At 44.1% G+C, this 27,555-nt stretch overlaps 1 protein-coding gene across 2 annotated transcripts in view; it reads left to right on the top strand.

The window, feature by feature from the left end:
* The window catches only part of cpne5 (copine V), a 177,751-nt gene that overhangs the window by 134,693 nt on the left and 15,503 nt on the right, over nucleotides 1-27,555 (top strand). The window contains 9 exon segments of one of the 2 annotated variants that reach the window (NM_001102940.1): nucleotides 3,257-3,320; nucleotides 5,680-5,783; nucleotides 9,572-9,676; nucleotides 15,823-15,864; nucleotides 18,269-18,344; nucleotides 20,111-20,164; nucleotides 20,545-20,606; nucleotides 22,705-22,751; nucleotides 23,959-24,140. In NM_001102940.1, the coding sequence (NP_001096410.1) occupies nucleotides 3,257-3,320; nucleotides 5,680-5,783; nucleotides 9,572-9,676; nucleotides 15,823-15,864; nucleotides 18,269-18,344; nucleotides 20,111-20,164; nucleotides 20,545-20,606; nucleotides 22,705-22,751; nucleotides 23,959-24,140 (736 nt within the window). 2 annotated transcript variants of the gene reach the window in all.

The following is a 27,555-nucleotide window of genomic DNA, read 5'->3' as shown; positions in this document are numbered from 1 at the left end:
AAGCTGGCATTTGGGGAATTTGGCAGGTAGCGCTAGTAGGTGCAAGCACTGGAGTGAAAGCGCTTTTAGCTGTTGCGCTGATTTCTCCGCGCGCTACTAATGAGCCCCCTGTATGTTGTGCCCCAGCCCTACAGACTAAAGGGGGTTACGAGATTTCTGTTGCTTTATTTTCCTCAGCGAAACTCATTTCTCCCGTAATAGCTGCCAGTGCTTCTCATGTACGGGGTGATGGGGCACATATTCCTGCTCGTCTCTCGCTCGGATTCCTTCATTAGGCCAGTGCGCCAGGAAATGCCAGTCTCAGCGCATTGCTCTACCTTCCCTCCCTCTCTCCCATAATGATCTGTCAAAACAATGTATTTGTGTATAGAATGTATAGCCCGGCGATACGGGCACGGAACAGCAATGCTAACGAGCTGCTAATTTAGACAACGTAAGCTAATCCTTCTGATTTGTGCCAAGAGACAAGTCCTTCTATTTCCCCACTCCCTGGGCACCAATCTCATTATTGGGTTTGTTTGCAATTCACTAACAGCTACTATCAGGGGAAAAAATATTGACTTGCACTGCCTTAGGGCCGGTAGGGGCCTCCCCACAGTGGCCAATGAGTGCACTTACAATGCATTGATTCCTATATGATTAATCCACATATGTTGTCTCCTTATGGTGCAACCTGCACCTACACACAGCCAGGTACTCTCTCTACACACCTACACACAGCCAGGTACTCTCTCTACACACCTACACACAGCCAGGTACTCTCTCTACACACCTACACACAGCCAGGTACTCTCTCTACACACCTACACACAGCCAGGTACTCTCTCTACACACCTACACACAGCCAGGTACTCTCTCTACACACCTACACACAGCCAGGTACTCTCTCTACACACCTACACACAGCCAGGTACTCTCTCTACACACCTACACACAGCCAGGTACTCTCTCTACACACCTACACACAGCCAGGTACTCTCTCTACACACCTACACACAGCCAGGTACTCTCTCTACACACCTACACACAGCCAGGTACTCTCTCTACACACCTACACACAGCCAGGTACTCTCTCTACACACCTACACACAGCCAGGTACTCTCTCTACACACCTACACACAGCCAGGTACTCTCTCTACACACCTACACACAGCCAGGTACTCTCTCTACACACCTACACACAGCCAGGTACTCTCTCTACACACCTACACACAGCCAGGTACTCTCTCTACACACCTACACACAGCTAGGAACTCTCTCTACACACCTGTACACGGTCAAGTACTTTCTCTATACACCTGTATGTGACCAAGTACTCTCTCTATACACCTGTACGGGACCAAGTACTCTCTCTACACACCTGTACCTTATGAAGTACTCTCTCTACACACCTGTACCTGATGAAGTACTCTCTCTATACACCTGTACCTGATGAAGTACTCTCTCTACACACCTGTACGTGACTATCCCTCTACCTGCTACTCTGTGAAGTCAATGTCAGCCGCCCATATTAGCACCTCCTATAGACAGCTCTGAGACAGTCTGTGTCTGTATCTTAGGGCATGTGTGTTATTTTTCATTCCAACTGGCAGGAAATGTTGATGCCCCTTACATAAAGTCTAATAATCACACTACAATGCAAAGCTCCTAATGATCTGGGATATTTTTACCTGCATGACTGAAACCATGGTGATGTCTTTATTCTCTTTCCCTTTGCTCCACTTTCTTCATTTCCTCTGTGATGAAAGAAAACGTGGTTTTGTTGGGATCAAGGCAGATAATAATCAAGTTCTTCTGGTGGGATTAGTTGTGTGTAAGGGACTCGCCGTACGTTAGGGACTCGCTGTGGGTGGGGCAGAGGGGGCAGTTGTTTATATATATATATTGATAAGCAGCTGGAAGTTCAGAGGCTGAGTTTTAAATCAACAACAGCTGGAGAGCCATTGGCTGGACATCTTTCCCTTTAATTTGGGGGCCCCAGCCTCCGTGCTGTACCTGAGGAGCCACAGAGCTTAGCAGCCTTACCCATACCCCTTTAATTAATCTACTCTCCAGAAGAAGCCATGGTCATCACCATTCGTTTTTTAATTAAAAGCCCCTTAGTTAACACATTCTTAATAAGGTCAAATGCAATTATCATTTAGAGAAGGTGTCTAGCCTTCAGAGACAGCAGAGCATGTGTTTCCTACCATACAGGCAAGCACTAATGGTTTAATCCATATGAGGACAAAGTCACCCTTGCTATTGACTTGTACGTGTTCTTGTCAGGTGCTAATGATCTGTGCTGTTCAGCCAATAGCCTAAAAGTCTGTAACATACTCAGCCACAGGGGAATCATGATGGGAAAAGCCCTGATCTACAGTTGGAATGAGTAGAAGGGTGAGTCGGACATTTGAAGGTCACGTCTTCAGAACAGCTCAAGGCCCAAAGTGGTCTGACTCTGCCATTGGCTCTCATTAAGGCCTGGCTATGGCATGTCTGCGAAATATGTATTTATATCATGTTATTGTTGCCCCGGAGCTTGTGTGGCTCCAAAAGTCACTAACCAGTAGGCGATTGCCTGGATATAGCGTAGAGTAAATTACTTTTCACTGGGAAAATTATCTTCGATCTTCAACCTTCAAGCTCTCCAACAACTGCTGAACTACAACTCATATTAGGGTTGTTTATGGTGCCACCGGCTGGGTTCTCACATTATCTTGTGATAGCTGCACCCCTAGTTTTATAAGGTAAGGCTTTGCAGACATAAGGGAGAGATTATTCCATGTATTGGGCTGGGGGGGGGGAGGAAAGGCAGATGGGTCTGTTGGCTAATGTAATCCTTTCCCCAGTGATCAAAATCAAAAGGTCACAACGATTTATTCTAGGAGTATGAGTGAGATGTATTTATCCCTTTCAGAGAAATAGGCTAAATGAAGTGTAGATGAAACAGACCATCACGAATGCAATCTAATAGCGAGCCGGAGACGGCTGTGTTTTATCCCCCTGTTCAGTGAGGTCCGGTCCCTGTAGGATCTCTGGAATTGCTATATATTTATTCAACCCGTGTTGTCATTTACCTGTAACAAGTGTTAAAGGGGCAACGGTGAACCTTGTAGGGGCTCCAGTAATTGCATGTCTTCTGCACCCAAACGTGCCTAGCCCTCAATCTGTCACCCTCCCCGTGCATTTATATGGGAGAGAAATCAGCTGTCCTCGGTGATGAATGGCCATGTTTTCAATTTGCCTCTTCTCCTTATTTTGTCTCTCTCTCAGGGGGATTCCGGGAAAGAAATGTGGCACCATTATCTTATCAGCCGAAGAGCTCAGCAATTGTCGGGTTTGTATTAAATACATTTACCAGATCGTATTGCAACATACAAGTAAAGCAAGGATGTTGGGCGGGGGGGGGCCCTGCCTGTGTCTGTGACATCCATCCTATAGGTTAGTCAGCAGGACACAACTTGACCGCCCCATTGAACATCAAGTTTCCAATGAAGATGTCATAGACTATAATGGGATTTCCACTCTCTACATCTACAGCTCTACTATCTACATAACAAAGCAATTGTTGCCAATATGACTATGAAGATTTTCATTCATCCGGGTCATGGTATATCCAGTATAAATAAATCTAAAGCAACTGGACTTGTTTGGTAATCATTGAAGACGTTTCACTACTCATCCGAGCAGCTTCTTCAGTTCATATGAAGAGTTCATTTGCTGAGGGCTTTCCATACCAGTCAGTTGAACTGAAGAAGCTGCTCGGATGAGCAGTGAAACGTCTTCAATGATTACCAAACAAGTCCAGTTGCTTTGGATTTATTTATACTAGACAATTGTTGCCAACTGTCCCTCATTTCCCGGGTCTGTGGGTTGGTTTTGTGCTTCTGTCTATTTCGCTTGTCCATGTCTCTGTTTGAAACTGACCAGCTGCAAAGAAGTATTGGCAATCTTGGAGCAGATGAGCGTCAATGATGATAACTGTTAAGCTATGAACTTGGGATTTAAAATTACTTTGGCTCCAAATGCATTTATTGGGATTAAGTTAGGCAAATCTTTGATGGGGAAGAACTTGGGGAAGCTTGTGGATATTGAACTTGGTTGTAGCAAGCAGTGCCAGCCAGAAGGACCAGCAACGTATTGTCTTGCATTAAAATGGGTATAGACTGGGAGACGATGGTCATCCCCCCCATTCACAAAGCACTGGTAAGGCCCCATCTAGACTATGCAGTGCAGTTTGGGACTCCAGTGCTTAAAAAGCATATTCATGAAATAAGAAGGTCCAAAGAAAAGCATCTAGGCTGATAAGGGAATGGAAATTATGAGAAAAGTCTGGCCAAGTTGGGATTGGTTATACTGTAGAAGAGGAGTTCAGCCTCTTGACTGCCATTGATGTAGAAATGACATTATAGGCAAAAGGTTAATGAGTCCCAGCAACCAAGATTCTACATTTCCACATTTTTATTCTAATCATTGGAAACATGCCAAGTCAGGGGGTTACGGGGGGATATGATCACTAGGTATAAGAATAGGAAAAGACCATACAGTAAACTCTATTGTTCACCAGTAAGTCCATCCCAAATACACTGTCTATATGAAAAGAAATGAGGTTTTATTTTAAAGTAGAGACTGGCACTGATATAACTGGGAGGCCCCATACAATGCGAGATATGCATGGTTTCCATCTTAGAGATAAACAATTTGCTTGAGACTGTAATGTTGGGTGCAGCAGCCCAAGGGAACCACACACCACATCAGCTTGGGTCATCAGTCAACATGGTTTCTATATTTTGGCCAATAAAATTTGTTTAAGTAGCTCAGATACGCAAAGAATCATACTTTTCAGCTGAAAGTTGCCTCACCCTCTACTGAGAACTATTGTCAGGTGCCATTTGTCATCACTGTATCCCATGTTACGTTCACAGCAGGTATGGCCTAAGCCAGCGATGGCAACAGATGGTTAGCAACAAGCCACATCTTGAAAGGCAGGAGAAGAACGGTCAGATGACTCAGTTTTAATTCTTTCCTTCTTTATCAGAAAGATAAAGCCTTAATGTACTAGGAACTCCATAAAGTGATATTTTTACCCCATTTTCCGTTAACATCACTTTTTCTGGTACCCTGTGAAGGCGGAGTGTGTTTATCTGTAATGCAGAATTGGCAAAGCTCTGACTGCCGCTGACTTACTGCTTCCCTCACAAGTGCCGGCAGGGGATAACTGTATAAAAATAATTGAAGTGCAGGATACTGACCCTTGGGAATAATGTAATAACTGGCACAAAAGTGCTTCTACTCTAGTTGCCCACAGCAGCCAATCAGATGTATACTTTCAGAAGGCACCTGCTGATTCGTTTAGTGATTGGGCTACTAGAACTGGAGCCGACTTTGGACCTGTAATTACAGTGGCATAGACTCTCTTCTTAACTTGTGAAACAGGAGATTGGGGTTGTAGATACGTCCCAACACCAGTGCAGTTCACAAGATGCGCACTTATACGCACGCTTACACTGTATCACTCATTGTTCTGCCCTGCAGCCATTGGGTAAAATCCAGGGCCGGCTTTAGACTTGCACAAGAATGGCTTTTACACTGGCATCATGGACCCCCTGTAGGAACAATCTATCGCTGGTAGATATTTTCTGTATGTGCTCCAGCCTGCAGCCCTAGGACTAACCTCTGTTTGGTTCCTTCCGCAGGACATTGTCACTATGCAGCTGTGCGCTAACAAACTGGACAAGAAAGATTTCTTTGGCAAATCTGATCCCTTTCTGGTCTTTTACCGCAGCAACGAGGATGGCACGTAAGTAGAGGTGTAGCAAACACAATACTGAGTGTAAAGGCATTCTGTTCTTTTTTTTTTTTTACAAATAAAAAAAAAACATTAGTTAATAGTGCTTCTTCAGCAGAATTCTATACAGAAATGCATTTAAAAAAAAAAGTTAAAAATATTTGAAAAAAATATTTAATTTTGAAATCTGGCATGAGACTAGCCATTGCCTTACTTTCCCAAATGACCTCAGTCATGTGACTTGAGATCTGTTAAACTTCAGTCTTCCTTTACTGCTGTGTTGCAGCACCAGATCAGCATAACAATGGGCAGGTAACCAGGTGTCCTCTGCTCAAGGATTACTGCATGAACTGATAACACCTCCATGTTTCTATGCTGCTGCCCTTGCTCTGCTCTGGACTAATATCACTGCTGGTACCTTTCTGAATTTTAGTAAATGATAAATATGAGAACAGCACTCAATAGTAAAAATCCAAGTCTGGCTCAGCCAAGTCACAGTTGCACTAAGAGAAACAATAGGTTACCTGAAAGCAGTTCTAATGTGTAGTGCTGGCTCCTTCTGAAAGCTCAGACTCAGGCACACTTTACTGCTGAGCTGCAAGTTGGAGTGATACCACCCCCCCCCCAGCAGCTGATCAGCAGAACAATGGGAAGGGAGCAAGATAGCAGCTCCCAGTAGGTATCAGAATAGCCCTCAATAGTAAGAAATCCAAGTCCGGCTTGGGACGCCTCCAGTTACATGGGAGTAGGAGAAACAATAGGTTAGCTGAAAGCAGTTCTAATGTGTAGCGCTGGCTGAAAGCTCAGACTCAGGCACACTTTACTGCTGCGCTGCAAGTTGGAGTGATATCCGCCCCCCCTCACCCCCAGCAGCCGATCAGCAGAACAATGGGAAGGGAGCAAGATAGCAGCTCCCAGTAGGTATCAGAATAGCACTCAATAGTAAGAAATCCAAGTCCGGCTTGGGACTCCTCCAGTTACATGGGAGTAGGAGAAACAATAGGTTAGCTGAAAGCAGTTCTAATGTGTAGCGCTGGCTGAAAGCTCAGACTCAGGCACAATGCACTGAGATGGCGCCTACACACCAATATTACAGCTACAAATACATTTGTTGGTTCAAGAATAAAATGTTAAATGGCAGAGGGAATTATTAGCTATTTAAACAGTGTCATTTAGAAATAAAATCTACAACATAAAAATCATGACAGAATCTCTTTAAAAAGTCCCTGAATGCAATCTGCCTGGGGTAATTGTTGTTGTGCATAATAAATATCCACTCCACTGCATTATTTATTGAATGTACAATCTATGGGGTGCTAAAACTGCCAGACACCCCTAAAAGAATTTGCGTGCCAAGATGATTGTGTCAGTTCCAGGTCAGAGGAGGCAAAAGGCAGCAGCATTTAGTCCCTAACGTGAGTGCCTGGGGGGTATCTGGAGTACGATTATCCCTAATCCCCTTGTATAGAGGGCACGGTTTCTTTTTATATATGAAGCATAGTGGTAACATGTGGAGTCTGTCAGTATGGCTCAAATATGTACATGAATAAAAGTACTTACATTTGAATTATCAATAAAATCCAGTGATAGGAGCCTATACATTAACTTCTACTTTCTACCTATTTGCTATTATTCCCCGTAATATCATCAGGGGAAAGCGTGTTCCTTTTCTCCATACTGTTTCACTTGGAGCCAACGTGTGTGAGAATATAATCACCTTGCAATGAAAAACCCGTCCCTCATCAGTTCATAGCTTTTTAATACGTTGAATGTAAGATTACAATTCTAATTATAAGCCAGGATTTACTGAGGTTTAGTATTGTAAACTCCTGTTTATTGATTTCTGAAAAAAATACTTAAATAGATTATTCCACGGGTGTCTTTCTCAGAAACCAAAGTATTTGTACCAATGAGTCTCCCCCTATGCGTTACTTAGGAAATATTGATGCTAGTGATTCACACGCGGATAGTTTTAAATGCAGGGCTGGAATTAGGGGTCGTTTGGGCACTACTTGGGGGGCGCAGTTGGAGTGCTTTTGTATCTATCCTGCCTCTTCTAGGGTTGCAACCTCTTCTCAATGTTAATACCGGCCAGAGCAGGGACAGGTCCACAAGTCTGCAGGTCCATTATGTCAGGGGTGGAGCTTTGACATAATTGGGGGCGGGCATTATTTTGGTGAGCCGCATATAAGGGAAATAGCGACGGGAGCAAGCTGGAAAAGGGGCTGGAAGAGGGGGGATGGGAGAGGGGATAGGAGGCGGGTCGGGGGTGGATCAGAGGCGGGCCGGGGGCAAAGGACAAGTTATTACAAATTTACCAGCAGCTACATTGCCAATTTGGAATAACCAGGCCTGCCTGGTATTTTACCAGTTAAGCCAGTGAAATACCGACCAGGTGGCAACACCAACCCTGCTGATAAATGGTGTGCTACTGCGTCTATTGACCCTGGGGTACCCTGGAGCTACTGCCGCCCATTAATGGGGTAAATCAGTAGGCGCTAGAGACTAATGGCATGTTTTACACACTTGCTGGTAGTGACACAATCAGGGCCGTTTTTGGCTGCCTGAGGCGGCTCCTCCAACACCGCTCCCCCCCCCCTCGGCATCACTAATGTAGAGATTGCGCTCTTTGCGCTAGGAAAGCTGAATTTCCGTTTTAGAAACCGGAAATTCAGCTCTTAAAGTTACCAGGAGCGCCTTTTTGTTGCCCCTGGTAACCTCGGGGGGTGCTGCCGCCTGAGGCGAGTTTCTCAACTTGCTTCATGGTAGCAGCGCCCCTGGACACAATCCTGAGTCTGAAAATGCCAGCTGCAACTTCCATCTATTCATCGAAACCTAAATTGTGAGGTGCAGTAACGCAGGAATTCTGGGAACAAATGCTGTATTGTGGAGAAAAAACATGGCATTGCGCCTCTAAACTACACTTTGCACAACCGTACTCATGAGAGGTATCAATTGGCTGGAGTACCTATATTTGTGGGAAGGCCTGGGAATAGGGGCTCTGATCTTTGGGGAAAAAGCTATCCCTAAATATAAAATAAAGAATGTATTTGGGACCCTGCTTATCAAATGATCTAATAATGATCCGATTGGAACAACTGAACCATCCAGTGTAAAGGGGGCCACACACTGACTGATTGTAGCTGCCAATATGGGTCCCTTGGACTGATTCGGCAGCTTATCGGCCCGTGTAGGGGCAGGGACGAGGGGCATGCGCGACTGATATCTGGCCTGAAATTGCCCAGATAACGATCGGGCGGGTTAAAAGATTTAGTCGGAATGGGGACCGCATTGGCTCGTTAAAGCGGTCCCCAAACCGACTGCACCCATGGCCGCCATTATAATTCGATTGTTTGGCCCCAGGGAAAGGGAAATTCACTAGTTCTAAGAGCCTCCAGATCCCTAGTGGTCTCCCCGGCACAAAACCAAACCTGCCCACTATTTACATTACTCAACCAAATCCCCGCGGCCTCTGCTGCACATTTTTTGCAATCACACAATATATAAACATGTCACATTTTAGCTTCTACTTCATATCCCCTTCAGAACATGAGCGGAGATGTCCCAGATTCATTTGAGACTATCTAGCTCACTATAAATGTAGCGCTTATGGGTATATGTATAAAGATGGGTAAAAAAACCATTCAAATATTCTGTTGCTATATGCATGGCCTGTATTAAATGCATTACCAGCCTAGAAAACTTGCATTAAAACTAGGGGTGCAGCAAATCTAGGATTCGGTTCAGGATTCGGCCAAGAAGTAATATTTCTTACTGCATTTTTTTTTTTTTTTTTGCAGATTCACCATTTGCCACAAGACAGAAGTAATAAAGAACACACTGAATCCAGTATGGCAGCCGTTCACCATCCCTGTACGAGCACTGTGCAACGGTGATTATGACAGGTCTGGGAGCCCCAGTATTCATTCTGAAGGTTATTGCCTTGCCGTGAAATTAAAACTTAGAACAGTACTTGTCTGAATTTTTCAAGTCAGGGCCCCATGAGGTTGCAGCTCAGCCATAGTTCCATATGGTTCCATAGTGGCCAACTTATTACATTTGGTGCCCCAGTTGTAACAGAATGTTGCAGGACCAGATTCAATTAAAATGTTCATGTCATATAATAAGGTTGCCTCCTGTCCTGTTTTGACCCAGACAACCCGGTTTTCGGTAGGCCGGTCCGGGTTAAAACTACCTGCCCATTTTTTCCAATTTGGAAAATCAGGCAGGATTCTCTAAGATTGATGCAGTGATTGGCCAATCAGCAATTGCCACGCTATTGCCTGCCCTGTAGCAGTGTGAGCGCCCTGTGACATCATGCCCCTCCCTCCCTGCCCAGAGTCTTTGGGCAGGAGAGGTGACAACCCTATCATATGGTAAAGTCTATGGAGCCTCTGAGCAGTCTGGGGCCATAAAAATCTTTAGGAGGGCCACATTTGGCCCACGGGCCAACAGTTGGACAGCCCTGATCTAGGATATTAAAGAAGTATTCACCTAAAACTAAACAACCCTTGCCTGTGCCTATCCCCTGTGGCACAATGGAAGGGTAGGGGCTTCTGTATGCCTCCCCCCCCCGGCTTTACCCTACTTCTAGCCACTTCTAGCCACACTTTGCCATTTATAGCACCAGCAGCAATAAGTGCAGTCTCTATGTACTGGTTCCCATCATAATAATACTGTAATATTCTCTTCTGCCTGGATTGTATTCTTCTCCCATTAGATATAAAATTCCTGCCACCCATCTCTCCTACAGAATCCAGAGATAGGAGCAAAATCTAAATAAAAACCCAATCCCACCAGAGGGGTCGGCCCACTCTATTGGCTGTTAGATTGGATGGGATAGTCTAAGGCTTGTTTATGTGAGCTCATTGCAGGACTGCATGTAAATTGCCCTGACTAGAACAGGAATCGTTCCACATAGAAGAGCACAAATTACACTTATTAGATTTGACCCATATTCAGCCTTCCGACTGGTGACCCATTTTTGCCGTAACCCATTTTTTACATTCTTAGACTTAGATTATGAAACCGGCTTTATTAAATATGAATATATGTCCAAAGCTGTTAAAGGGGAACTTTGGATTATTAACTAAAATGTGTTAAAGAGCCCCACGCAACACAGAAACCCCTAATATCCCTATCCCTATAATCTGTTCCTTCAAAAAATAGGAATAAATACCATTTTATATGCTGAAATCCAGCTGCAACACAGTTCTTCTCTTTCTGCATCATTTGAAATCCTGGCAGGGGAGGAGGGACTAAAACACTGATGTTACAAATTGTAACAACTTCTCCACAGCTTACAGACAGCATGCAGGAACTACATAACCCACAATGCATTGTACTGGGATGTTCCTTTCCTTATTAACATCACGTGTGCAGCAGGGAATTGTGGGATTGGGAGGAGGCAGGCTGAAGGCTGGGGACAGGCGACCACTGTTACATTTTATTTGAGTCACAAAGTAGTCAGCCAGACCAGCAGGGGAACAGGGGGCGGGGCTTAGGGAACTGTCCCAACCCATATTATTACATTAAATATCATGAAAAGGCTGCATATTTATTGATTGATGTATATTGCAAAATTACTTGAAATTATGTTTTTTAAAAAGCTTAAGTTGTTTAGGTGGAGTTTCCCTTTAGTGACTGATAAGGTCTTATTACATGTATTACAAAATGTTTAAGAATAATTCTCATTTATTTCATATAGCGATTTGTGGACATGTACATACGGTGTCCTTTGTTTGCACTCAGCACTTGTTTCATGAATAAGCCTTTAATGGGGATGGGTGCTAAATGGCAGATATACATTGGGTGGACAAACAGCTAGACAGACCTTCTGCTTCAGATGCATACAAGTGGAGAGGAATAATATTGGCCAAACATATTTCAGTTATGAAGCAGTGTGTTATGGGAAAGGAAGCCAGCCAGCCTGGAATGGAAGACAAGGGCCTCTGGTTCTGTTCAAAAGTGCTAAGAACCTGGGGCAGTGGGATTTAGCAGGGGTTCCTGTGTACTTTATTGTATTAGACGGCGCCTCCTTCAGGTCCTGGAAACCAGTGTATCGGTGCATCAACCATTCAGCCACAGTTCCAAGAATATCCGGCACAGCAAATAAGTTTCCACTCCAAATTTTTGTCATTTCATTACTGAGCTATTTTCCGCAGAGCTGGTCAGTCCCAGCAGAACTCTAATCTGTTTCCAGGCAACTCGAGTAGCCCCTCTGTAAGTAATTCTGGGCCCCGAGCATCGCTTCCCCAAGATGAGACCTTAAGGCACACAGGGACCGGCGCGGATATAGAGTGGGTGTATCTGGAACGCATACGGAAGAAATATCCGTGACAATTGAATGTCATATTGAGTGACGGGCTGAACAAGGGTAGGTGAGACGGCTTGCTAGGATGTTGACAGGATTGATGAATGCTCGCGTGCTTAAATAGGAACATTTGCGGTGATGGAATAAAGCCGGGGAAGATCTAAGAGGGAATACCTGCATACAAATGAGCGCTGATCACTTACAAGGAATGCCATGTCTGCAGGGGACAAGGGAGGCTAAATACGGCTGCCTGAATATCTGGGAGCAGAAACACTTCAGCCATGAAGGCAAAATGAAGATACAGAAAGGAACCGCCAAGAGCCAAAGGGCCTGATTCACTAAAGGGCGATAAAACGTGCACTATTCTTATTGTGCGCTAAAATTTTTACCGCCGCTTAATTTTGGCGATTTTTCGCACGATTCACTATAAGCATACTCGCGCTTTTTTACGCGCGATATTGCATGCGTTATTTAACTCGCGAAAGACTATTTCAATGCGGTATTTGCCTGTACATGCGCTAAATTACGCGAATAATCGCCGAATATGAATGGTAGCATAGAAATAGTGTATAAAAATTGTCGCCGCATATAAATGGTGGTATATAAATATTAGCCACATATAAATGGTAGCATATAAATGGTAGCATATAAATAGTAGATGCTTATAAATAGTAGCCCCTAGTGATGAGCAAATGTGTTCTGGTTTCTTTAGTGAAAAATTAGCAAATCTTTCGAAAGATCCCCGAAACGGCAAAAATGTTGTGCGGGCAAAAAAATTGTTGCCCGTGACTATTATTTTTTGACACTTGTATCAATTTTTGGATGTGCGGTGAACTTTTGCGTGGCGAATTTTTTCATGCGTTTTGCCATTGGCGGATTGTTTTGCGAAATGCATGAAAAAATCCGCCGCGAAAAAATTCAACGCACGTCCAAAAATTCGCTGCGAATCCATGCCTGGCGAAACATTTCATCACTTGTAGCCAAATAGAAATAGTCGCGCAAATGAACGCACGCCATGTTAGCCATACACGCCAATACTTGCGGAAAATTACTGTATTAAAAATGAACATTTCGCTGCAAACTGGCGGCTGCGTCACTCTGGGGGAAACACAGACTTGAATAAATAACACTGTAAGTCCATATTTTATTGCAAAAACTCATTTACTGTACTTTTGTATAATTTTTCGCCTGCCTGTAGTAGGTGTTAATTTTCGTATAGCCGAATGCGATATTTAGCGCGCAAAAGTTATAGTGAATCATGCGATCGTATTCTTTTCAGCGCGGAAATTAACGCAAAACGGTAAAACTAGTGCGAGAAATACCCCATGCGAAAATGCCGATTTTTCGCACGCGATAATACTATGGTGAATCGCGCGCAAGTTATTTTGCGTTTTTTAACGCGAAAAAGCGTGCGATAATTTTTATCGCCCTTTAGTGAATCAGGCCCAAAGTGAGAAGTGCAACCTCAACTGTCAGTGCCAAACTGAGCACTATTCATTGGTCTTCTTATTTCCTATTTGGGGCAACAGTTTGGGGAAGGCGCTTTACTGTTTCAACCCCCCCATCTACAAACTGAGCTCCATACAGAATGGGCTGCTGGGATGGGAGGGGAAGAACTTGACTGAACTGCACAGAAACCAAACCTCAACCCAATGCAACATCCCTGGGATGAACTGGCGCACCAATTAGACACCACGTGCACAACCTCTCCAATATCATTGCAACTAATGTCTGACACTGTCTGAAAATGGGCTTCATGTGGGATAATTACCCACCATTTGACAAGTTTGATATTAAAAACCAATGTCACAAAAAGAGGTCATGGGAGATCTTGACATGATGCTGGGAGCCACACTCATAGGGCCACATCTGCGGGTCTAGAAAACTTGTAAGAAGCCAAGAGGCTGTTAGGCAGCGAAGGGAGGGGTATCTTCTTATTGATCCCCTTGGTTTGGGAATGAGATGTTGGACAGGCAGGTGTCCCAATACTTATGGCCATTTGTTTGTTTGCAGTATTGTTACTACGCCTTACTGTCTGTGCGCTTCTTCATTTATAGCTTATTGGGTCAGAGTTAGAGATAAAGGGGCACCTGGAAATGTAGGGAGGCTGTGAATACCATCCAAGGGAGAGAAATAGATATATTAGAGATATTTAATATGCCAATCCCCAAACTACAACTCTATTGAGCCTACTGAGCTGTGAAATCCTGTGAGTTGCAGTTCAGTTATAGCTGTTGGGCCACAGGATGGACATCTCTAATGTATAATTTGAAAATATCAAGAAAGTGCTACACAGTATTGTGATTTTATTTCCCCACAAAGGGGCCTCTATGAGGCTGTGTTGTTGCTGCCAGAAAGGCTTGTGTGTGCCCGGCTGGGCTAGCCGCGTGCCAATGACTGGCAGAAGGGAAATGACTATAGAGAGGGTGAAGGCACCCTGGGATGGGGAGGTGGGTAGCAATAAAAGAACATGTAGCAGGGAGTCCTTTGTCAGCCAGTGGGTGCTGCAGGGTGCCATCTAAAGGTACGTAATCAAGCACTGGGGAAATCTGCCAACTAATCAGGAATTACAGAGCCTGCGGGGCTTCTACCTGCTCAGCGTGAGCCGCTACTCTGTTCATCAGGGAAAATCTGTCCGATATAATCAGTCAGCATTGCCTTGGGGGTTACCCTCTCATTCTCTGAGTATAGAGAGTTTGTATATGTGTTAGACTGTATCAAGCCATAGTGGCATGAATTTGGCATTACCCACATAACTCTAATCTGTAAGAATTATGTGGAAAGTACTTTGGTAACATAAACTGGTTAGAGAAAATGTACCCCCTACTGTAAATGATAAGGATATTAGAAGTCACTGAGGGGTTCTGTGCCCATATAAAGGCACAAGGCTGCAGGCTGAGTTATACAGGGAACTCTGAGTATCACTCATGTATTATAAGGGATAATGTACCCCCTACTGTAAATGATAAGGATATTAGAAGTCACTGAGGGGTTCTGTGCCCATATAAAGACACAAGGCTGCAGGCTGAGTTATACAGGGAACTCTGAGTATCACTCATGTATTATAAGGGATAATGTACCCCCTACTGTAAATGATAAGGATATTAGAAGTCACTGAGGGGTTCTGTGCCCATATAAAGGCACAAGGCTGCAGGCTGAGTTATACAGGGAACTCTGAGTATCACTCATGTATTATAAGGGATAATGTACCCCCTACTGTAAATGATGTAAAAGTTTTATTTTCCAGACATTTATTATTGTACTTTTTTTTCTGCTCAAAACTTATTTCTCACAAAAAATTTATTTTGGATTGGTGTCAACTTTGACAATATGCTGTGCAGAAATAGACATTTACACAGAATTACATAGTTTGCAGGCAATACTTAACCAATCATACGTATGACTATAGGATTTAGGAACATTACAAGATTCTGTCTGTAAAGACCCACAGTAAAATCACTGAGCATCTCATATAACTTAGAGTGCAAGCTCTGTGGGACAGGGACCACTGTTATGCATCTTTTATGTATTTTTTTGCAATGTTTTCCTGTTTGTTCTGTTATTGTACAGAGAGCTATATAAATACAGATATATGTGAATGAATACATATATGACAGACTCCACTGACATGACTTGGTGGGAAGGTGTAGATATGTATCAGGATGAACAAGAAGCAAACAGATAGGGGGCGCTGTCACTTATACAGAATGTAACCATTACGTCTGTTCTATGTTACAGGACAGTGAAAGTGGACGTTTACGACTGGGACAGGGGAGGAAGGTGAGTGGCGCCTCTCTATCGTTTCTCTAGGACTTCTCTTAATAAAATAGTTCTATCACCCACTGGGCTTTCAAAAAATTGCAGGTTTTTTGCAACCCCAGCAGGGCCCCCAAGTACACTAACTAACGCACATCTAGAAACATACTCAAAATCAGTGATCCCCAACCAGTGGCTCGTAAGCAACATGTTGCTCCCCAACACCTTGGGTGTTGCTCCCAGGGGCCTCAAAGCAGGTGCTTATTTTTAAATTTCTAGTTAGAGCCTCCTGTAGGCTTTCTGTCCTCATAGTGGCAATTAAATATCCAATTATAGCTCTCATTGGCACCTTCAGGGGTATAAATGGTTGGGGATCCCTGCTCTGTACAGTGACTAGATATCTGTTAACAGCTAGTAAAGTGTAAGTTAAAAAAAAAATGTGACCCCCCCCCCCCCAATATAAAAAAAAGTAAATCTAAATAGAATATGGCTGATAACACCCCAACCTGCTTCAGCCACGCCAAAAGCTCCCTCCTGCACCCCCCCCTGCAAGACTTGCACCTTTGTTGATCTTTTTTTTTGTCCCAAAATTCAGGACTGTTTCAGGAAAATGGTACAGTAGTTACGTAGGTACAATAGGCATAGAAGGGACCTCCCTACTACTCCTATTGTACCTACCTACGTAGCTACTGTACCATTTTCCTGAAACAGTCCTGAATTTTGGGTAGATAGAGGAGGCACAATAGATAGTAGATGCAGTAGGCATAATAATAGATACTATATGCATAGTAGGGAGGTATAGTAGATACAGAAGGCCTAGTAGGCAGATGTAGTAGATACAGTAGGCACAATAATAGATACAGTAGGGAGGTACAGTAGATACAGTAGGCACAATAATAGATACAGTAGGGAGGTACAGTAGATACAGTAGGCACAATAATAGATACAGTAGGGAGGTACAGTAGATACAGTAAGCAGATATAGTAGATACAGTAGGCACAATAATAGATACAGTAGGGAGGTACAGTAGATACAGTAGGCAGATATAGTAGATACAGTAGGCACAATAATAGATACAGTAGGGAGGTACAGTAGATACAGTAGGCACAATAATAGATACAGTAGGGAGGTACAGTAGATACAGTAGGCAGATATAGTAGATACAGTAGGCACAATAATAGATACAGTAGGGAGGTACAGTAGATACAGTAGGCACATTAATAGATACAGTAGGTAGGTACAGTAGATACAGTAGGCACATATAGTAGATACAGTAGACACAATAATAGATACAGTAGGGAGGTACAGTAGATACAGTAGGCACAATAATAGATACAGTAGGGAGGTACAGTAGATACAGTAGGCACAATAATAGATACAGTAGGGAGGTACAGTAGGCACAATAATAGATACAGTAGGGAGGTACAGTAGGCACAATAATAGATACAGTAGGGAGGTACAGTAGATACAGTAGGCACAATAATAGATACAGTAGGGAGGTACAGTAGGCACAATAATAGATACAGTAGGGAGGTACAGTAGATACAGTAGGCACAATAATAGATACAGTAGGGAGGTACAGTAGATACAAAAGGCACAGTAGGCAGATACAGTAGATACAGTAGGCACAATAATAGATACAGTAGGGAGGTACAGTAGATACAGTAGGCACAATAATAGATACAGTAGGGAGGTACAGTAGATACAGTAGGCACAATAATAGATACAGTAGGGAGGTACAGTAGATACAGTAGGCACAATAATAGATACAGTAGGGAGGTACAGTAGATACAGTAGGCACATATAGTAGATACAGTAGACACAATAATAGATACAGTAGGGAGGTACAGTAGATACAGTAGGCACAATAATAGATACAGTAGGGAGGTACAGTAGATACAGTAGGCACAATAATAAATACAGTAGGGAGGTACAGTAGATACAGTAGGCACAGTAGGGAGGTACAGCAGCTTCATTAGGTACAGTGGGTAAGTACAGTAGATACAGTGGGTACAATAATAGATACAGTAGGGAGGTACAGTAGAAACAGAAGGCACAGTAGGGAGGTACAGCAGCTTCATTAGGTACAGTGGGTAAGTACAGTAGATACAGTGGGTACAATAGTAGATACAATAGGCATAGTCAGGAGGTACAGTAGATACAGAAGGCACAGTAATAGACACAGTAGGGAGGTACAGTAGCTCTAAAGAAAACCTATTCCTATTCCATTCCTTGCTGCTTTTTACCCAGTAACTGACACTCTTAATAAACTCTTTCAATGCCAACATAACAAAATCAAGAGCAAAATGGTGGCAAAGTAGTTCATATCAATTGGCTAGCAATGGCGTAAGGTCACTATGGGGCACTACAAAATCACATGTACATGTCAGTATGGGGGTAAGTTAATGGCGGGTGTATTGTTTTCCAGCCATGACTTCATAGGGGAGTTCACCACAAGCTACAGAGAGTTATCCCGAGGGCAGAGTCAGTTCAGCGTATACGAGGTAAGGACTTTGCTTTGCTTGTGTGTTCTGAATGGAAGTGAAGGAGTGAATTATTACCCTTATATAAAATTAGGCAAAAAAAGGGCAAAGGATTGGAGAAAGAATATCAAATAAATATTGTATTTTATATACTGAACTGTATCAGCTCAGACATTCAGCAACCCTATAGCAGTAATGATCCAGGGATTGAAAGCTGTCAACAGAAACTCCCCATCTTGGATCTTGTTAGGCCATCTTTTGTGTGTCAGTGGCACTGCACGTGCTCAGTGGGCTCTGGGTTGCCGTTACAGAAGCTAATCCTAGGGGTCGGTAACAACCATTAAATATCAACGGAAAGGGTCACATCTGTCATAGAAACTGACATTACAGGGCTGAGTGTTTATCAGTTCTGATGCAGAGAGTTCCGGTTTCTATGCTGCCATGTAATGAATCTAAATTAAATACTAATCAGCCTTGAATCATACAATGTATATAGCATACTGTATATAGTTACTCAGTCTCTACCTACCACCCTGGGCGCATATGCACAGTGACGCCATCTTAAACAAACAACGCCACTTCTGGGGGTGTGCGCTCACATCGGGTGCACCTTCCACCTATGAGTACCACCGGGCCGGGTTGAGGGGCTCATTTTTTTTTTTCCTAGTGATACTGATAATATGTAGGGAAGAAATATCCAAGTGCTCGTTCCTTTGAAGGAAAATAAATGCCATGAATGCCTGTTTATAAATAGGACATATTCCGCCTTTAAGGGCCATGATTATTTCCAACTGAGCCGGATCCTTTGGGAGCCAACGTGGCAATTTAGCCCGTAACCGTAACTTTTCAGGCCCCAGGGGCCCTCTCCAAGGCTGATGGCTGACACCTCTAGGAACGCTCAAGCTCTGCCGTATGCTGTTCATTAAAGGCTACAGATACACTGTGCCCCTACAGAAAGCAGATATGTGAGCCTTTTATGGAGAGATCTATCAAATACACCCAGTCATTTCGGGGTTAAGGCCCCCATACACGGGCCGATTCTAGCTGCCGATATGGGTCCCTTTGACCGATTCGGCAGCTAATCGGCCCGTGTATGGGGACTACCGACGGGCCTGGCCGATCGATATCTGGCCAGAAATCGACCAGATCTCATTCGGGAAGGTTAGAAAATCTAGTCGGATCGGGGACCGCATCGGATCGTTGGCGCCAATATAATTTGATCGTTTGGCCCCAGGGCCAAATGATCGAATTAGCCTGCACGCTCCCCGATATCAGCCACCCGTAGGTGGGGATATCGGGTGAAGATCCGCTTGCTTGCCGATCTTGCCAAGCGAGCGAATCTTAACGTGTATGGGCACCTTTAGGCATAACTGGTGTGTGAATGGAGTTAGGTAGAGTTAGGTTGGCCAGATTTTCTCTGTTACTCATTTCATATATAGAATATATATATATGCTGCCTTCTGCACTGATTTCTATGCAGCCATGCAGAATGTACGTAAATGAATTTCCAGCTAGCTATTAATCATCTGAAGTTTGTATGTGTGATGGGGCCATCCTAGCTAACGGGCTGCAGGTTGGACATGCCCAATATCGACTGTCAGTTCCATCTCATTATTCCCCCCGCTGCGTGTGTGCTGAGTGTCACAGTAATTGTGGGGCCTCGCAGGTAGGGGCCCTCGTCCAATGCTGATGAATGTGTTACGCCGCTCACTAATGAAGATGAATTCGCTGGCGCTGCTGCTGCTTAACGCAGGGGCATCCTTGATCTGTCATTTCTCTGTCCGTAGGTGCTAAATCCAAAAAAGAAGTGCAAAAAGAAGAAATACATCAATTCGGGGACGGTGAGTAATTTTTCTTTTACTTTTTTGGTAAAATGGTCCCAGTTGCCTTTCCGTTGGCCTAAATGGTCATCGCCTGGGCCCCTATCGAGGTCCATGGAGGGGCAATAGTAATTAGTCTGAACAGGATAGAGGGATTGCCAAAGGTTTTGCATAGGAGCCATCAATTCCACTGACTGCCAGTCACTTGTAGGTAGGTAGCCAATAAGGTTGGAAAGAGCTGTTCCAGTAGCCTGTGGGCTGAACCCATCCCATTATCCGAGCGATTACTATCACCGTAATGGAAAATAACAGTGGGAGGCACACGTGCAGTTTATATTTAGCAGCCAATGTCTGATCATGATTATTATGTTTCTCATGTTCCTCTCTATCTCCTCTTCCAGGTGACACTCCTGTCCTTCAAGGCTGAATCCGAATACACATTTGTAGATTATATCAAAGGAGGGTAAGTCATTTCCTCCCTGTTTAACGACCCTATGCGTGTCACTGCGCCTTGGAAGGAATATGTCTCATGGGTGCGTTTCTACCCTGCGCCCGTATCGCTGTGCGAGGGATTCTGCAAACAGGGCAATGAGGCTCATTATACTCAAACAACAAAGCAGCTTAGCAGTGAAACACACAAACCATTTAATGGTTACAGATAATTACACAATTAAATTAATATACCTAGTATCTAACTAGTAGTTAGGCAGGTTATATATAGGCATTATGGTTGAACGTGATGGACGTATGTCTTTTTTCAACCCAACTTACTATGTTACTATGTTACTATGTTACCAAATGACACAGTTTACACATTTTGATGCATCAACTGCAACTGCATCAAATCCAACTTTGCCTCGCGCCGCAATTATTGAAAAACTGCTGCATTCTTGGTAAAAAAAATAAAAATACTGCAAATTGTGTCTAAAATTGCACTTTCTACACCGCACTTGCAAGTAAATGACAATGAGGAATCAACTCTCCTGCTGCCAAGTCCCCACAGTACCTGGCTGACCTCTGGTATTCTTTGCCTTCATTGGTCAGCAGTCATAGAACCTGCAGGGCATTGTGGGGATTGTAGTCTTGGCTAGAGGAGAGCTGCTCACCGATACAGTGTTGCAGTGGTCTAGATTGTCAGGGGAAGGAAAGAAGTGCAGGTCAGTCTGAAAAACCTCGGGTCAGGTTCGGCCCGACATTCGCCCTGTTTGCTGGCCACAGGCAGGATTGGGTTGAGCTTTTCCTTCTGCCCTCCCCACCCAAGACCTTCAGCTGGCCATACACACACCCATATTATCTTATGAAACCTCGTTTCGTACGATATTCAGTGCGTGTATGGCTGCTCGATGAGGCGACTGATATCGCAAAAAGCAACTCGTCGATAGGCCAGGTTAAAAGATTTTGATTGGGCGCCATTGAAGGCGTCTGACCAAAATCTACCTTCAGGGCTGAATCAGCAGAAGGAGTCAAAATCCTATTGTTTCTACCTCCATATCTGATGGTTCAGCCCTGAACGTCTGTGGAAGGTGGGAAAAATCTTTCGTGCGAAAGATCGAAAATCGCTACTCGTATGGCCACCTTTACTGTGCCAGGCTTCTGCCTCTGGCAGCCTTTGTTTATAGGCTCACGCCTTCCCCACCCCCTTTGTGACGCCCGAGATAGGGCGGGGCAGGTGTGAGTCTATAAACAGAGGTGGACGGATGGGTCAGGTTGGGAGTGGGTGGTTTGGATCAACTTTTTGTGATGGTGATAGTGAGCAGAACCTCAATAGGATATTGAGTCCTTGGCCATGTGATGCAATTTGTACCCTTACCCCCCACATCTTTAGCTAGTCACCAGACCCAACAAACTGTACCACAACAACTACATCTCACTCCTGTGCCCCCATGCCCAGTGAACCTTGCAGAGAGAGTTCGGTTGAGCCAGTAGGAACTACACCCCACCCAAAAACAATTGCAACTTGCCCTAGGCCCTTTGTTCCAGCCCTGACAGTGGGTTGCACTTGATAATGCCACCCAAGGCAAGCCAAGTACGTCTTTCTAGTTCCATCATTGCAGCCCTCTTCCAGTTCCCCCAAGTCTCGGCATATACACAGTATGCCACTTGGAGTGTAGGGCACATCTAGTACCCTGAACCTGGTCCAGGTGAACTTGCATTTATCAGAGCTTGGTGATGGTGGGATCTATGGCTACACAGTTTGGGAAACTGGTTGGGGAATGTGGCACCTTGTTAGCCCCACCTAACCACAGCTCTGAGTAGATAAGTCACTGCCCGGTGCTTCTCGTCTGACCTTGTCTGTGTGACAGGAGCAGAACTTGTACGTACAAACCGTGTCCCACTGTGCAACCCCGGCCCCTCTCGCTCCGGCAGGAGAGCCCTAATGAGCCACAATGGAAGCAGTCACTTGTCGGATCTGAGGGAACGTTGCTTTTCAGAGGATCATTTGATTGCCTTCAATTTGTAAGAGTGTACAAGCTGGGGAATTATCCAGCCATCTCGTCACAGCCAGCCGAGGAGCTAGACGGAGATTCTGCAATTACTTTTCTCTCCTTTTTTTTTTCTAGGACGCAATTAAACTTCACAGTAGCCATTGATTTTACAGCATCGAACGGTGAGTCTGGAGAGCTATTTTTTCCTCCCTGCAACTTTTCCCCTCCGTTCCAATTAATTGTGGGCTCTCAGAAACCTGAATATAACATAGGTTATGTGTTGGTGGGGGTACGGCAGGCTTGGTTGCTATGATAACTCTCAGGCACAGGTTGTCGTCGAGGGCCCGCTCTGAATGTGGAGTTGCAGATGGCTTTCATTCCTGCTCTGGCTTTAATAAACCTGCTCAATTGACTCCCAGACGTGTGGCAGCAGCTCTTGAGCCCAGGCTATTTCTGGAAGCTGCGTATGGGAAAGGCCTGGTGTAGAAGATGCATTTAAATGTTTATCATCCCCGGGCTATCAAACTCTGAGCTATTTCAGTCGTCTGAAGCAGAAATTCATTACCGAAGGCAAAAAGGGAATTTGTCTAATACACTTCCAATCCATCTCTGCTTTGATTCATTTTATAACCAGGGCATATTGCAATGCCAGCACCCTAACAGGGAAAAACTCCATAAATAATAACTCTGCAACCTTCAGCCCTGCAGTTCTTGTTGAACTACAACGTTCAGCTGCCCCCACCAAGGCTGGGATAGGCGACATTCAGCACCCATTGCTCAAGAGTATTATTTGCTTTGGGGTCTTGCCTTGCTGAATCTGCCAATTTAGGCAGAACAGACCCAGTTGGAAGACCCCAAAAGAGGTAAGGGTTGCTGATATGGGTTTAGGGTGTACTGGGGCAGGTGTTACCATAATGGCACTGTCAAGGCATATCAGGGAGAGGCATAAAGCACCCTGATTTGGTTTGAACCAAGCTAGTTCTGAACTATATGTGGGGATTCCTACTGGTCTGAGAGAAAGGAAAGTACCATTGGATTTCAGGCAAAGACGGTTGGACAAAGTAAACAAATTGTGCAAGAGTATTGGAGAAAGTAAACAAATTGTGCAAGAGTATTGGACAAAGTAAACAAATTGTGCAAGAGTATTGGACAAAGTAAACAAATTGTGCAAGAGTATTGAACAAAGTAAACAAATTGTGCAAGAGTATTGGACAAAGTAAACAAATTGTGCAAGAGTATTGGACAAAGTAAACAAATTGTGCAAGAGTATTGGACAAAGTAAACAAATTGTGCAAGAGTATTGGACAAAGTAAACAAACTGTGCAAGAGTATATTACGGGATAGACCTGCCTAAATCTATTTTTCTTCCTGTTTCTTGTGTCTCCCCAGGAAACCCTTCCCAGCCCACCTCTCTGCATTACATGAACCCGTACCAGCTAAACGCATATGGCATGGCACTGAAAGCCGTCGGAGAAATTATCCAGGACTATGACAGTGACAAACTGTTCCCAGCGTATGGCTTCGGCGCCAAGATCCCGCCAGATGGCAAGATTTCCCATGAGTTCGCTCTGGTCTGTAAATGCGTTCTTGTACTATTTATTCATCTCGCTGTCACTCGTATTCCGTGTGTAAATGATCTGTTAAAAGAAAGGCTTTGTTGGGGATTCCCATCTTCAGACCTAACTATTGTTGAACTGTCCCTTTGGTCTATGTCCTACAGTCACTTTCTGGCGATGATGGTAGATCTGATTAGTAACATCTAAGTAGGCATCATAGGCACTCATAGCCATGGGACCCATTTGGGTTTCAGTAGGCTGTATGGCATATTTGAGGCCCTGTTGGTTACGTAATGTGTTTGGGGGCAGTGAGTTGTGCAATGCTTTTGGGCATGTAAATAACATATTGCATTTGGGGTACAGTCAATTCTGTAATGCATTTAGGGAGCAGTTAACTATGTAATGCATTTAGGGCTCAGTCGGCTGTGTAATGCATTTGGGGTACAGTCAACTGTGTAATGCATTTGGTGGTACAGTCAACTGTGTAATGCATTTGGGGTACAGTCAACTGTGTAATACATTTGGGGTACAGTCAACTGTGTAATACATTTGGGGTACAGTCAACTGTGTAATGCATTTGGTGGTACAGTCAACTGTGTAATGCATTTGGGGTACAGTCAACTGTGTAATACATTTGGAGTACAGTCAACTGTGTAATGCATTTGGGGTACAGTCAACTGTGTAATGCATTTGGTGGTACAGTCAACTGTGTAATGCATTTGGGGTACAGTCAACTGTGTAATGCATTTGGGGTACAGTCAACTGTGTAATGCATTTGGGGTACAGTCAACTGTGTAATGCATTTGGGGTACAGTCAACTATGTAATGCATTTAGGGCTCAGTCGGCTATGTAATGCATTTGGGGTACAGTCAACTATCTAATGCATTGGGGTGCAGTCAGCTATATAATGCATTCGGGGCACAGGGAACAATATAATGCATCTGGGGAGAGTTAGCTAAATGGTGCATGTTGGCACAGTGCGTTTCTCAGTGCATCTGAGCAGGCTGAATGCTAAAATTCGATTGGGCGAAGTAAACAAGGGCCACAAACAGACCTACACTGGCTCCTCATTGTCTCCCTTTTCACCAAAACTTACTGACTGTAATAAACATCATGAAGGGTTAAAGGTTGATGCTGAAGGCTAGGACCCCCTAAGAGATATACTCCAAATATATTGCAACTGCTGAAGAACCACATGGGAAGTGCAACTGTCAGTCTGGGCCCCGCTGATACAAAATCCCATTCTATAAGTAAAGTGGACAGGTGACTGACAGCTCTGCGCCCTCTCATGTTCTGCAGTCGGAAAAGCTGTAACCGCCGGAGACTTCCTACGTTCATCTGCCTTTTTCTAAATGTTGGGGAGTATGGAGGAGATATGTGAAAGCATGGTTGATTTCTCCAGGTAGGGGTAATAAGGAGAAGCCTGAAGGCCGAGGCTGGGCACTTACCCCCACCACTGAGCTTTCAATAAAAGAGAGTAAAACCTGGCTATAGGGGTGCAGAATTTTTTTTCATAATTCCTGACCAAACCCCATACTGCGGATTACAGCCGGCTAATGTAACGCCACCTTTGCCATTTATAAGGGTCTCCTTTCCTGCCAGCCCACAGGAGAAGCCCAAGCAGAAAATGTTCATCCCTAGCTACAACCAAACAGTTCTAAAGATGGGACTAAGCTGAATAACTCTCCAGTGTGGCTCCTAGATAGAGGGGATATATACAGAGGTGATAAAAGCTGCCAACGTGGCCCCTCCAAGTGAAGTCAGCAGCTTATTGGCTTACGTATGGCACCCTATGGCCCGCCCAGCTGATATCTGCCATAAAATTGGCCAAATATCTATTGGATATAGTTCCTGTTGTCCTGTTGATCAGCACGGAGGCTTTATGCACAAAAAGAGGAAAAATGCCCAATTACATATTAAGAGATCTTTACAATGCACCATGCAGTGTGCAAAAAAAAAAGTTATTGAACTTTGCACACTGCGTGATGCATTTGAAGAATGTGTTTTTGCAGTGCAGAGAGATGCAGAATGCCCCTTCAATCGAGTGCTATGTGGCCCACCCCTAACAATCGAGTCATTCGGATGTGCAAGTTATTGAGCATCAGGATCTGCAGCCTGCAAGTCTGCCCTATATGTACAGTTATTCACGATTGAGCTTCCCCTTTAACACACAGCTGTTTGTGTGTCCCCAGCACCACAGAGACCTTTTGGGAGAAAGACACAAAGCAAAGCGTATGTTCTGTAACATTAGTTATATACACAGTATTCGTACTGCAGCCCCAGCTGTTATTAGATTCTTACAGGGATCTGGGAGTTATGGGTTCAGCAACAGATGGAGGGTTGCGGGTAGAGATGTAGCGAACTGTTCGCCGGCGAACAAATTCGCGCAAACATTGGGTGTTCGCGAACGCGTATGTTCGCAAACTTTCAGCGTATGTTCGCAGTTTGGGTTCGCGCCGCGTTTTCCGCCGCGTTTTTTATCGTCGCAAAAGCATTGTACAATACGCCGCACAAGTCACACATGGCGTTTTTCCGCAAATCCCGTTTTCATGGTGTTTAAGCGCGACATAGCAAAAAAGCAGCGTATTTTCGCTAGAATAGCTTGCGTTTTTTGCGCAACGCTGTGCCAACAAAGTATTTTTCAGGGAAGTTTTTGCCCTTGATCCCCCTCCTGCATGTCACTGTCCAGGTCGTGGCACCCTTTAAACAACTTTAAAATCAGTTTTCTGGCCAGAAATGGCTTTTCTATTTTTTAATGTTCGCCTTCTCATTGAAGTCTATGGGGTTCGCAAAGTTCGCGAATATTCGCGGGTTTTGGGGTATGTTCGCGAACATGTTCGCAAACTTTTTTTTTTAGGTTCGCTACATCCCTAGTTGCGGGTTGGGTTTGGGATGGAAAGGCTGTATCTGCGCATAGCTGGGCATGGCCATGGCAGGTCAGGTCCCCACTTTTGAGCTGTTGATGTTCCAATACAGGTATGGGATCTGTTATCCAGATAAACCCGATATCCAGAAAGCTCCGAATTACGGACAGCCTGTCTCCCATAGACTCCATTTTAACCAAATAATTTAGATTTTTAAAACTGATTTCCTTTTTCTCTGTAATAATAAAACAGTACCTGTACTTGATCCCAACTAAGATATAATTACCCCTTATTGGGGGCAGAACAGCCCTATTGGGTTTATTTAATGGTTAAATGATTCCCTTTTCTCTGTAATAATAAAACAGTACCTGTACTTGATCCCAACTAAGATATAATTACCCCTTATTGGGGCAGAACAGCCCTATTGGGTTTATTTAATGGTTAAATGATTCCCTTTTCTCTGTAATAATAAAACAGTACCTGTACTTGATCCCAACTAAGATATAATTACCCCTTATTGGGGGCAGAACAGCCCTATTGGGTTTATTTAATGGTTAAATGATTC

This window comes from Xenopus tropicalis, chromosome 4 (genome assembly GCF_000004195.4).
Source record: "Xenopus tropicalis strain Nigerian chromosome 4, UCB_Xtro_10.0, whole genome shotgun sequence".
In the NCBI taxonomy this organism is placed as follows: Eukaryota; Metazoa; Chordata; class Amphibia; order Anura; family Pipidae; genus Xenopus; species Xenopus tropicalis.
This window is presented reverse-complemented; position numbering and strand designations above follow the sequence as displayed.